At 47.1% G+C, this 13,271-nt stretch overlaps 1 protein-coding gene across 1 annotated transcript in view; it reads right to left on the bottom strand.

The window, feature by feature from the left end:
- Positions 1 to 6,185: 6,185 nt before the first annotated feature.
- The window catches only part of PGBD5 (piggyBac transposable element derived 5), a 74,405-nt gene continuing 67,319 nt past the window's right edge, over positions 6,186 to 13,271 (bottom strand). Inside the window, exon 7 of the mRNA XM_064445670.1 lies at positions 6,186 to 12,202. Coding sequence (XP_064301740.1) covers positions 12,007 to 12,202 — 196 coding nt within the window. The 3' untranslated portion in view covers positions 6,186 to 12,006. The remainder of the gene's footprint in view (positions 12,203 to 13,271) is intronic.

The raw sequence follows: 13,271 nt of genomic DNA, 5'->3' as shown, positions 1-13,271 counted from the left end.
AGAGGGCGCCAGGTCAACCCTCCTGCAGGCTCCTCTGCTGGGAAGTGATCAGAGAAACATTCATCCCGGTGCCTTGGAAGCTCTTTGCGCTATGCAGGTTGCAACTGCTCTGTTGAACCACCTTGTCTCTATAGATGTTTCCATTGGAATTTGATGGTGGTGTTGCTGGACAAATCACGAGAAACAGGTTGTTCGTGGTAGCCTGTGGAATGAAAGTTCGGGAAGCTCTTTTGCTCATTGCAAGGGCAATAGAAAGCTGTTGCTGGCCCCCCCTGAGTCCACTCAGGTGTCTACGCGTGTGTGTGTACGTGCCCCAGGCCACGGGGAAGGCAGGTATATTTTATGCAATGTAAAAGCAGCTTCTGAAATCACTGTAGTGCACAATGCCTTGAAACTGGCTTCTGTTACCCCAGGTAAGAGAGGCAATGCTGCTGAATATGGATAATTTAATTAAACTAGCTAATGTTTGCTTATTGCACTGGCCAAGACCCCATAAGGAATATGGAAGTTGAGCGGCTGGTCTGGGTCCAACCGAAGTACCTTTCAGGTATGTCAGAGCTTCTCTAGTCCAGGGTCACACGCACCAACCTCCTGGCTGCAGTAACAAATTTTCTTGATTAAAAGTGCTAGTATCGCTCATATTTTAATAAGTTTGTTCCACCCGACTTGCAGTATTTAATAGCGCTGATTGCTCAGTCTGGCTGCAGACTGTGGGTCATCACCAGTGTTCAGTTTAGTTAATACTTGACATCATCTGGTGTCTGAAAAGAGAAACTGTGCAACTCCGCAGTGGCACTTTTGAAACCGCTTTTCTGAACGGAGCAGTGCTCGCTCTGGTCTATATTAATCACGGGATAGGAATAAAAAAAGGTGATTATTTGAACACAGAATGTTACACTAAGCTTCCTGTTGGGATGCCTCTTCCATCCCGCCTCAGAAGTAGCACTGGACGGGATGGTAGTGGGCTGTTGGGCACAGTAATGGGGAGGACTGAAAAAAGATGAATCAGAGAGACAATAAGAGGAACAACGTGCACAAACTGGAGGAAGGCTGACAGGTACAGAATTGTATTTATCATTGCGAGTGCTGGATTGGGACTTCCTTCTGTGGCTGGGGGGAGATAGCGTTGCTTATGTTTGGAGACCAGCTTTTTCAGTCCCAATGGTCAAAAGACAGATATGCACATTAATTGATGTATTTGTCTTTATCTCCAACAGTTTTGGGGTACAAGGCTTTGGGATACAGACAGACCATAGGCAATGAACATGCCAGCTCCTGAGAGTGATTTGCAGTTTATTCTGGCGTGGCTGGCTGCAGATGCTAACCGTATCCACAGCAAATTAATGTCTCTGCCCTCCTCCCCTTTCCCTCATGACTCTCCATTTTTGTAGTTTTTTATTTGGCATCATTGTACCTGCCTGCTGGAAGTTTGCAAAGAGGTTTTATTTGGTTTTGTTTGGGTTTTTTTTAAAATTTTGTGTCTGTCCAGAGGAAAGCGGTTTGCTTTTGCTGCTTCCCCAAAGGGTACGAGCCAACGCTGTGATTTTAAATCCTGCCTTACTGTTCTTGGGGAGTCCAATTCTGGCAGAAGGAGCATCGAACCCTTCGTTGAAGATTAAAATCCATCCCCGAGTCATGGACGTATGAAAAGGAGCACGGTTTGGCTTGCCGCACCCCGGCGTGTCCGCGTTGCCGTTGGTAGCGGCTGCCCCTGGGCCCGGGCTGCGCTGCGGTAAGTGAGCCTGTCGGCTCAGGGGAGGTTATGCTCATCCAGGTCTTGCTTCTTGGGTGAAGGATAGATTTCGGGTTCCCAGGCAAAAACCTTTAGCAGAAAAAAAATTTTGCCAAGAAAGGCTAAAATACCTGAATCCCGTGCCAGCATCGCTGCAGATGTCAGTGCAGGCGTTCCGGGGGAGTCCCGTCCCCAAGCCCTCCCCTGGGGAAGCGGGAACAGCACGAAAGGGAGAGACCCCTCTGGCTCCTCAATACTCATCACCTTTTGCCTTTTGTTTTCTTAAACTCTCATTCCCAAAGAAAACTGTGCCTGACCCGTACTGTAATCTAAGGAAACTGGAGCGCGGAGACGGTCTCTGGAGAGAGTTGAGATGGCTTTGCTTTGCGGGGGTCTGATGAGATGCCGTTCGTTATGTGTGAAGTGGTTTCTCAAGTCTCGGATGAAGGCGCTTTAAGAGCGCCCGTGCTTTGACTTAGTGACGGCTGGGGAATCCTCCTCTGCAGTGCCTGTGACTTGGCACTTTTATCCCGCTGGGGATGAAGGGGCAAGTGGAACAGGATATTAGAAAATACTGCAAAATGGAATGTTAAGTTTGGCTTAATTAAGAAAGCCGATGTTGCTGGAATTATTAATTGCAAATTCTCCTGAGAATAATTTAACGGGAGAGTGAGTTACCGCAGGCCCTGCCCTGATCCAAATGGATGGTGGTGTTTTAAATGGCAGCGCTGCGGTTATGCCTGTGCACGCGTCTCGGTGGTAATCAGATCCTGGATTTCATAATTTCACAAATTAAATTTCTTGTTTTATTCCATCACTGCGTTAAAGATGATTTATGTTGCCTCTCACAGCTCTGACCGTGTAGCCTGATTACAAGCAGCATTAGCCCTGCTCGCAGCGCACCCAGGGAGCTGCTGGGGGTGGCTCTCCAGCCACGACAGCGAACTCGGAGACATTCACATTTGGTTTATGGCACAGCTGAACATCTCGGCTCGTGTCCGGCCTGTCCTACTGCAGGGGGTCGTCATCAGCTCCCCAGGGCCCTCCTGCCTCTGCGCGCCTACGGAGCGATGTACGGAGTCACCCGTGGGCGCGGGTGCTGTGCCCGGCTGGCCGCACCCTGGGGAGCCCTGCCACGAGCCAGGGCGTGCTCGTGCCCAGCCATTGCCCCGATGGTGCACCGACGTGTTTCCAGCACTGGTCTGGGCTGAGCCAGCCCGCCACTGTGTGCTGCAAGTTGGGGTTTGTTCGCTTCTTGAGCTTGGATGTGATGTCTCAAAGCAGAAACCTGCGGGTTCTTCCCCAGCTACTCGGCAGTGACTGTTGTGGCTTAAAAAATGCAAGGTATAGGAGAGAAGGAACCTGTTTCCTGGAGGAGCTGATTGTGTCAAGGGCCCAGACTGTCTTTTCGCTCACACTAAAATGTCTTTCAGACCAGCACATTAAGGGTTGTCAATCCAGCTACCTATATGTTGAAAAGATTTCTGAGAGCTCAGAGGTGTTGAATGTGCCTGAGTCTCTTCCCCTCGCCTTGTTCGATACTAGCTGATCAACTTAAGAAAATTCACCAACTCGAGACCGGAGCCATAGAAATATTAACTAGCTAACGCCAAGGGGCTCGCTGCTGGTCGCTTCTGCTCCTATTTAATAAAGCAGTCCCTAAAAATCTGGGGGTGTTTTTTGCACAACTGAGATGCAAACTAGATTTCTTCCTGTGGGGAACAGAAGTTACTCTGAAGCGGCATCCCTGAGCGGGCTAGGACACGGCAGACACCTGCCGCAGCACAGCAAGAGGTCAGTGTTGAGCCACACTCGCCCACACCTGGCGAAGGAGGAACACAGCTCCAAGGCCTGGGGGGGAGCTTTACCGTGGTTGCTGGCAAAGACCCACCGCAATCCCATTTAGATGTTCTCCTGCAAGGTTTTCCGCTCCCTTTGTGGCTTAAGGTTTAAATCAGGTCGTAGTAACTTGTCGCCTTGGAGCTGTGGAGCGCAGGGCATCCGCAAATGATGCGTGACTGCTTTCGCCTGCAAATGCCACCTATTTGGCACGCAGGTCGTGGTTTCGGTGGGTACCGCCGGTGGCACAGACACACCCTGCAAGGAAGGGTCGAGAGGGGTAACAGCAAAAGGCTGGTATGGTTCAGCGGAGGCATCTGAGGGTGGCGACGGCTGCCCGCGTCCTTGTGTCCACCCCTCCCTGCCAAGGGTGGCTGGGAAGCATCGCTTGTGGGTGTCGGGAGGGCCTGGGGGGGGGGAGAGCGGTCCCACGCCTATGCCTGTGTGCACACTGCACTGAAAGGCTTTTTAAACTCAGCTCTTCCTAAACAAAATGCCTTTGTACTCAATGGTTGGATAAAGATGTCAGGTCTTGGAGTGAGAACCTGTAATTTATCCAGCAGTATTTTCCCCATGTCCTGTTGCCCGCACACCCAGAGGATTACCAAACATCTTCCCCACCTACTCCAGGAAAGAACGAGACAGAAAAGCACCCAGTAATATATCTGACTGTATTTCAAAGTTGTTGATTGTAAACAAACTTTGTTGAAGAAATAAAATCACATGACAAGATATCAGAGTGATACTATAAATCCATTTTGTTGTTGCCACACTTCACATTTTTTGGAACTCAGAATTTAGCTCATGGTGTACAAAAACTTGTAAAAATTTATTGCAAGCGTGCCTTTGTGTAGAACAAAACTGGTGTCAAAAAAGTAGTTCCCTGTCCCATGCGGAAACACAGCTGTGTATCTCTTACCGGGAAGAGGTCACACACCTGCATTTCCTGAAAGACTTGGCTGTTACAAAATTGCTCTGAGAAGTTTTTTTTAAAAAAAAAAAAAAAAAAAGAAAAAAAGAAAAAAAAAAGCAATTGCAGTGTATGCTTTACCTCTGGAATTTATATTTTCAACATAAATTTTTAGAATTTTAATAGAACATGGAACTTTGCAACAGAGCTGCAGTCGCTGATGGAGCGAGCGCCGGCGATGGCGTCACCTTGCAAGCGCTCGGCCAGCCGGGGCCCGTCCTTGCGTTTGGTACCGTCACTGCATTTGATGGAATGTAAGTTGCACATATTGAAAATAAATGAAAACGAAACACAGAGGGGGAGATTCCCTTCCCAGAATCCCCATTGTTCCTGTTCCTACAGCGGCGCTTCCTCGGGCTATCGCTTCCATGCTGTGCTGACATGCAGCCGTGCTTCGACCCCACGGTCGATGACTACTGAACGTGTAGAGTACAAGGACAGGCATGGAGTGAGGCCAGCGATGCAGCTAAAGCAGGGTCTGTGTTGCTAAAGCAGCTGTGCAGACTGGTTGTGTTAAACATCAGCCTTTTCTTTTTAATTCCACGGCAGCGGGGGGCGGGTACACATGCTGGAAAGATGAGAGTTAGAAGGGATCACCGGGCTCCTCTCCCTCCGCATGCCCAACCCCTGACCTTTCCGCCGCCTCCTCAAACCTACTGATCCCTTTAAACTCCTCCTCGTATCAGACTGTGCTGGTTAGCCTCATCTATACGGGAGCAGCTGGCATAAATCTGAGGTTTGCTATCTCTAATCTCACCCCAGATCGTGGGGTCACGTTACTATTAATTTCAGTACCGAAAGGCCGGGCAAAGATTTGGCTTATAACTAGAAGAAAAACCCAGGTTGCAATTTGTTTTCCATCAAATGAGTAACTCCGTTTCACAGAGAGGTGCGAATTGCTCAGCAGTCACGTTTCGCATACACCTTGACACGGATTAACTGGAGAACAAGACCACAAAGTTACTTTGACACTAAGTGGGGTGGGGTTCTGGATGGATGAACCTAGTGTTCCCGGCTTTGCTTTTCAGTGTCTAGGCTTTTGATAACTAGCAAAAAGAGGGCAAAACGCTCTGCTTGAAATCCAGAGCGTGCTGTAAATACTTGAAGAGTGAAAGCATTTGTCAGCTGCTTCATTTTAGGAAGAGCTGCCAGGCTTGCGAGCAAACTGCACGGGCCTGGCATCTTCCCTTCCCTAGTCCAAACCTGGCTCCCTCCGGAGCCCTCTCAGGAGCAGGGATGAGAGGAGCTCGGCTATGCAGTCAGCCCAAGGAGCCTGGATCCCAGACTGCACTCATCTCTCCCCTCTTTATTTATCTCAGGTCCTGCACATCGTGGCCCTGCAGGACGGTGCTATGGTCCTTTCCCGCTAGGTTCTTCATCCAGGTCCCCCACGCATTCAAGGGTTGTTGCAGTTACATCAAATGAACGTGGTTTTTTTTGCAGAGTGATGTTTTCACGGATAAGATTTTTGCACTAAGCGTTGTGTGGACCACCTGAACATCTAATACAAGTACTCATTACTTCAGAAGAGTGATACAAAAGGGATTTACCACTTAAGGCCTTTTCTGTGATACAAACAGCTGTTCACCAGACCCATCAGAGTTAAAGGGTTTAAAAAAAACCCCCATAAACACCAAAAACACCCACCCCCCTCACCCCCCCCCCCAGACCATGTCAAAGGCCCCTCTCTGACAGCAATCCACAGCTGAGGAATATTACAGCCGTTCCAATGGGAGCAGCGGGCGAGGTGATGCTGATACCTGTTTTGGGTCCATACGACCCTCACGGGGCAGCACTAATGGGGCAAAGCGGGCAACACCTTCACAGTGATTGCAGTTTGTATAGGCTTCAGAAACAATACCCTGTTTCATCTGAGTTTTTGCAAAATAGCAGAAAGGATCAGCAAAGTAACACTATAGAAGTGAACTGAAAGGCCAACTCTGTGCTGTCACCCCTTCCAGACTGACCAAGAACCTGCAGGATGATTTGGATGTGCTCTAAATCCATGGAATGAGGGAAGCGAAGGAAAGCGTAGGGCCGGGAACTTCTCCAGGGCTAGACTTCTGAAGACACAGAGCTGTCTCTCGAAAGAAGAGGAAGAGACCCTTTTTGTACAAAGCACAGATATGCTCAACTGCTCCCCAACAGCGAGATGATGACGTGGGGGCTTTTCCAGTTCATAATGCTCTGGAAACAAAGGTAGGTTTGGGAAGAACCATGACAAGAAGGAATATATATCAAGTAGCACTGATGATAGGCCTGCATTTGAGCAGATGATGACGGGATCTGTCTGTGTAAAATATCCTAGTTAACAACAGGCCAAACACATCCATGTGTTGGGCTTAGAGTCCCTTGCCTTTGTGAAACGTTGCTAACAGCCCTTTGACACTTGAACGTTTTTCTCAACCAGATTGAGATGAGCTCTCGTACAAACAACTAATCTCACACCAGTCCTAGCAACAAGCAAGCGCCATGGCAAACTCCACAACAGAGATGGATGGAAGACTTCATATTCCATCTAAGCCTCGGTGACTTTTCTCAAGTCAGTCTTAGTAATTATTTGTCTGAATCTCACGTTGATTACTGGCCTACAGCAGAGCTTCAGATTCTCCATGTATCTCCTCTACGCAGGCTGGGCTGCTCTGTTTCATCCAGTTTTCTCTTACCTTCAGTGCAGCTTGGTTTTGACTCCTACCGGTCTATACGGAGCAAGGAACCTGTGCTGACAAAGTCCCACAGCCCTTACTTCAGGGTGGGACGATGTTCTGCGTGCTTTCACTTCTAGTTTGGAACGTGCATTTGAACAAGAACCAAGTCACTGAAAATGCAGAACATGGACTTAATCAGCGGGAGCACAAAATCCACTTTACAGTTTCATCAGCCGCTTACCTGGGCTGTGCCTCGGTGTCTGACTGGGGAAGGGGAAGCTCCTGTTTGAGGAGCTAATGCTGTCTCATGAGGGGTGAGGTTGTTGAAGCACTTTTCAATCCTTGCGTGGAAAGTAGCGCAGAGGTGCAGAACTGTCAGTGCAGCAGAATCCCCCCCCTCGTCACTAAATCAGCTCCAGGACTAAGACATGTAAGACTGCGCTATTGGAGGCTTCTTGCACTACTCACCAGCTCAAGACAGGCTACTAAATAAATGTTACAAGTAAAAAACCTCTTCAGCCAAAAAAAAAAAAGCAAGCCACATAAGCATAGCTGAAGGTAAAAACATGGGAACGCTGTTTTGCGTTGCTGTCCTTAACGTCAGTCTGGAAACAGCTAAATTAATTTTTCTCTAGGAGGTGTCTGAAGAAAACTGAGTTGTTCCTATTAGGGACACTGAAACATCTATAAATTGGGATTCTTGGACTACCTGTTAAATGCAGAAGGGCTGGGGCTAGTGAATAGGAATGGAAAACAGAGATGAGATTTCCTTAAATTGTGCCCTGGTGTCAAGTACGTGAATGGGATGAAGTAAAAAGCAGCAGAGTTTCTGCAAGCCCTTGAAACATTTTTCAACCGAGACAACCGCAGTGGAAGCCATTTCACAGTGGCTTCTGAGCTCTAGGGAGTGTTATATTAGATGCTGGGAAATGTTTTCCAAGAATGGATCGCGGCAGGACAGACATTTCTTGAAAGACAAACTGTGCGTAGAAGGTGGTCAGTATGTCTTGCTGATGGTCTTAGTTCTTTGAAACGAGAGTTTGCGTGCCATAAATGGGTCATTTTCACTTTTCAGAAGTATGTGTGAATGAAAATTCAACGCAGCAGGAAAGAAATGAGCCCTTCTGCTCCCTTGTGTACTTTAGCTTCAAACTTTCTTTTTCCTGGGAAAAACTGAGACACCCTGCTGGCATTTCCACTGCATTTTAACTACTTCTGAGCTTTAAGATCTCTTACCCAGATTGTCTCAAAGCTACCAAAAAAAAAACCAACCCCAAAACAACCCAAACTTACGTAGTTTCACAAGCCGTTGCTCAATTAATGCGCACGCGCACACTATAACTACCGTCCTCGCACTACTTTGAAACTAACCCCTTTTTGTTCCTTTAACTAGGGAGAAGCTTTAACGTTACAGGCAGGTGGGGAACCAAAGCTGAGGCCGCCAGTTTGCAGCAAAGGAAATGCTACAGAAGCTGAGCTGCAGTTAACAAACCTCTGCCATTTACAAAATGATTCCGTTTCTTCCTTAATTATTTTGCCTCATTTGTAGTAACATAAAGAAAGTGCAAGATGCTTTTTCAACAAGAAGAAATCTTAATTTTCCCCAACTTTTCCCCAACCCTATCGACTCCTAGTCAATAAATGGAGAAGGTGAGGTGGAATCTGTGGCTATAGACTATGCTTTGGTGACTTCGCTTCTCGGCTTCAAAAGCCAGAATTCAGGCATTTTGTACATATAAATATATATAAATATCTTATTTATGGAATGTTTGTGCATGTTTAGGGCACCAGTTCAAAATGATGAGGGATGGTTAAGGCTAAGAAAATGAAATTCATTGCAAAGCTATAATTTTGTCTTCATTTTTCTCCTTTACAAAGGAGACTAAAGCATCTTCCCTGTAAGAGTCAGCCACTGTGTAATCCCCCGTTAACACCAATTCTAGGGAAAACTACTCAGGACTCAGTCCCTGAGGCAAAAAGCTAGGACCTCATGATTTTAGCTCAAGTAATCCACATAACTAACAGCACATGTTAGTGGAAAATTAAACATTGCAAGGCCTTGGACCTACTGTCACCTGAAAAAGAAAAAGGCGGCATTTTTCTGTGCAAGATGGCCTAGATCCAAGCCTTTAAGCATATATAGTAATGTAACAATTGGCCACGGGCTCCAGATCCATCTCAGGGGGCGATGACATAGCTGGAGAGTGCTGTACTCGCTCCTCAGAAGTGCCAAGTGGCTCCTAGGAGGTCCTGCAAACCTCTTCATGTCTGCTGGGGGCATGTGCATCTTGCAAATGCTCTGGCATTGCCGGGGAATGCATGCACGGAAGCTGGACCCCACAGGAGCTACTGTTCATTCAAGCTGCAAAGTTCCAGCCACATAAATTTATCAGCCTGGCATTGTCTGACACGGGGAGCTAATACTGAGAACACCATTTGCCTTCAGGTACCTCTGTGGAGTTTCCTAAAAAACAAATATGGAACCCATGGGCTTATATTGCTGAACATTTGCTTTTCATGCCAGCTCCTCTCCCCTTCTGAATACTTCGAAAACTAGCAAGAACAAGCTCCCGCACACACTCAGTCTGAAGAGGGGCGGTCTCAGTTCTCTGCAGGGACAAGTTTTGAACTCAGCCTCGGGCTCCTACGGAGCTTGGCACTGCCAAGGACTAGAGTGGTACAAATCCCCGCCTTCCTTCTAAGACTAGGAAGGCCTCAATGTGCAAGGTTTTGTCCTTTCTCAGGCATTTCCTAAGTGGAGACCTTGTGCACTAAGTGAAAAGGGATGCTTAGGAAACCCACGGCGGTACATTGGGCAGCTAGCTGGCAGGCAGAGCAGGACGTGTGGGACAGCCTGCAGGCTGTATTGCAAGCAGAACCACCATGGAGTTGGCCATCCCCTTACTCTCCCTGCAACCGGGTGAGATCTGCCTCTAAGTCTACTCAAAAAAAAAAAAAAGAAAAGAAGGCGGCTTTGGTGGAAATAGAACGATGTCAGTGCAAGGATGCTCTTCGGGCTAGTCAGTCATTTACTAACCCCTGCTAGATTCTTCCTCTGTTATGACTTACATGCTATACACCTGCACATCACAAAACAATGACATCTGGGGAGTTCTCTAATTCATGTTGGTTACCCTCTATTGCCTCTTGCCAGGTAGATACGTACAACCTGGTGAGGTGTACGCTGATTGATCACTCACTCACTCCATTCCTCTTGAATAAACCCAAGTCATGCTTCAGGAAAACTTTTCAGGCTTGGGAACCTAAAAGCAGCTGGTCCTCTAAGCAACATGGTTTCTGTCCTGTAAGTTGATGCAATTCTGTTTGTGTCCATCACTACTAAACTTTAGAATACGTATTTTTTTGCTGATTGAGTTGTGGACTGAAATCAATAATGTGTAGAGGGCAGGGTCGTATTTCATCTGAGTAGCAGTTCTCCCGTTTCAGTCATACCTCTCTCTCGGCAGTTTTCCAAACCTTCAGGTTCCACCAGCACCAAAACGTGGCATTTCAGCCATGGGCACCAGCTCACGACGATGCTTGTCCTCTACAGTGGTCATCAGAGCAGAACTCTTTGGGCTTGCTCTGTTTGAGTGAGGTTTAAGGTCTGGTTGCAGATGGACTTCCTTCTTTTTGTAAAACACAATGCTACGTTATTTTGCTAAACATTTAATCTGCTTAATTACAACTACTGTGACAAGCCCTGAATTCGAACAAGAAGAATTCCTACAGAACACCCCGCAGTGATAATGGGAAACATGCTGCTATTAGTGACTTATTTTTCTCCTGACAACTGTGTGCCAAATGAAATTCTAAAATGGACCAAAAAAGTCTTGACAGATACAAAAGGAAAAGAAAGAAATTGTTGTTCCTAAAAACTTAACAGTCCATTACATTAGATTTTTAAGCAACATTTAAGATACAGTTGAAATCAAGAAAAAAGATAATTGTTATACTGATTTCTCACCTGTACACTGACCGTGGCAGTTAAGATGCGAGGCAGTATTATTACTGGTTTACTCACTGTTAATGCTTCCAGTATTACTCAGTGTGTATTTGTGTATAAAATGTTTCATCCTGGTTAAGAAAGAAAATCAACGTAATTTATTTCTGTTTTAAATTCACTAATATATTTGGTTTCTCCTAATTTTGCTGTGTTCTAACTGGGATCAAATTGCCTTACATTACATTAATGAAAACAAAGGGGAAAAAAAAAAAAGGCAGAAAGAAAAAGTCTTTACTGGACCTCAGCTCCTGGCTGCCTGCGAAGGTTTTCTCAATACGCTTGCTTCGGTGTTTGTGTATCTGAACTGCTTCATTCTGGGAGGACAGCAGCGATGCTTTACGGGATGGCAGGCACTCTCAGCACAGCCCATGGCGCAGGCTTACATGGCTCGTCCCAGAACTGAATAACTCCCAGTAAGGTACAGCCTTTTCTGTAACGCCTGCCTAGGACTGCTGAGCTGTGTCAGCTTACGACAAGCTCTTACCCCAAGAGGAACTTTACAAGATGACCCTGCTCAACGAATAGTATTGAGATGATGACTAATTTAAGTCTGTTTCTGGCGTACAGATTCCCACAGGGCATTCACATATGCAATTTTGCGTCAGCTTTTCCAGCGGCACTGTCTGCAGGCCATGTTTACCTCCAGCTGCTACTAGGAATAAAGTTTCCACCTCTCTAGTGGCATCACTTGGCATTTTTGGATAAGGACAGCACTGGTGGTATCACAAGTTCCTTGCTTTGCCGTTCCAGGTGTGGTATCTTCTTCTTCTGCTTACCCTCCACCCCCGCCTACGCCACCAAGAACAATGCATCAATGGGAGGGTGAGGTGTCTTCCAAGCCCAGGAGCTCCTTTACAAGTCTTTCACCAAACTGTGCGCGGCTATACCTCGTCACGTGGTAGGCCTCTGACATTTTGTAGAGGATGTAGGCATTGTTTATAGCGATGCTGATGGCAAACCAGAATACTTGTTGCCAGGTCTTGTTTGGTTTGTGAGAAATGAAATACCTAAAAAGCCAAGAGAGAAGGGGAGGGAAAAGCACTGTTCAGCCAAACACTTGCAGCTGGGATCAAGAAATAACCCCAGACAAAGGTTCTGCAGTCCCAAAGGGGAAGCAGACTTAATACCTAGTGCAAGTATCATCTTAAATTTTCCATAATGTATTTGACAGCCATTTACTGTTAAGTTGCCCAAGTTTGGAAATTTCTAGCAATGTCTAAAATAAGAGACTTCCTTGCTCTCAGAAGCAAAACCTCAGCAACACCCTCACCTCTGTACCACCCCAGATATGTAAGGGTTCCAATACAGGCTCCTCTAGCTTACCCGTGACAAACATCCACATGATGGGAGCCGTGAGTCTGAATCCCTTCAATTTGTAACTAAAAAAAAAGCCTCAGGCACATTACGTTATAGTTTAGGGAAGGCTGCTGATGCTTCTCCTGTTTATCCCTATTGCGAGCAAAGAATGATCTCTGCTGCTGTCAACAGTAGGTGGGAAGGATGTGGGGGTAGACAGAGCGTGCAGCGCCGGTATGTGGAGCACCTCTTCATAAGGCAGAACTAGAAAGGACTGACATCCTTATATTTAGGTTCTGACTAATTCTAGGACTGCTGGAATATTCGCTCTTGAGTCTCCGGCGCTGTTTAACGTCTTTGTTGGTGGCATGGGCAGCAGGACTGAGCGCACCCTTCAGCAAGCTTGCCGATGACACCAAGCTATGTGGTGTGGTTGACACACTGGAGGGATGGGATGACAACCAGAGGAACCTTGACAGGCTTGAGAGGTGGGCCTGTGTAAACCTTGTGAAGTTCAACAAGGCCAAGTGCAAGGCCGTGGCTCTGGGTCAGGGCAATCCCAAGCACAAACACAGGCTGGGCGGAGAATGGACTGAGAGCAGCCCTGGGAAGGACTGGGGGGGTGTTGGTTGATGAGAAGCTCAGCATTGCCTGTCAATGTGCACTCACAGCCCAGAAAGCCAACCGTGCCCTGGGCTGCATCAAAAGAAGCATGGCCAGCAGGCTGAGGGAGGTGATTCTGCCCCTCTGCTCCGCTCTGGTGAGACCCCACCTGGCGTA

The sequence above is a fragment of the Phalacrocorax carbo genome, chromosome 3, assembly GCF_963921805.1.
Source record: "Phalacrocorax carbo chromosome 3, bPhaCar2.1, whole genome shotgun sequence".
Classification (NCBI taxonomy): Eukaryota; Metazoa; Chordata; class Aves; order Suliformes; family Phalacrocoracidae; genus Phalacrocorax; species Phalacrocorax carbo.
Note: the sequence above shows the minus strand (reverse complement) of the source record. Positions and strands in the feature narration are given on the sequence as shown.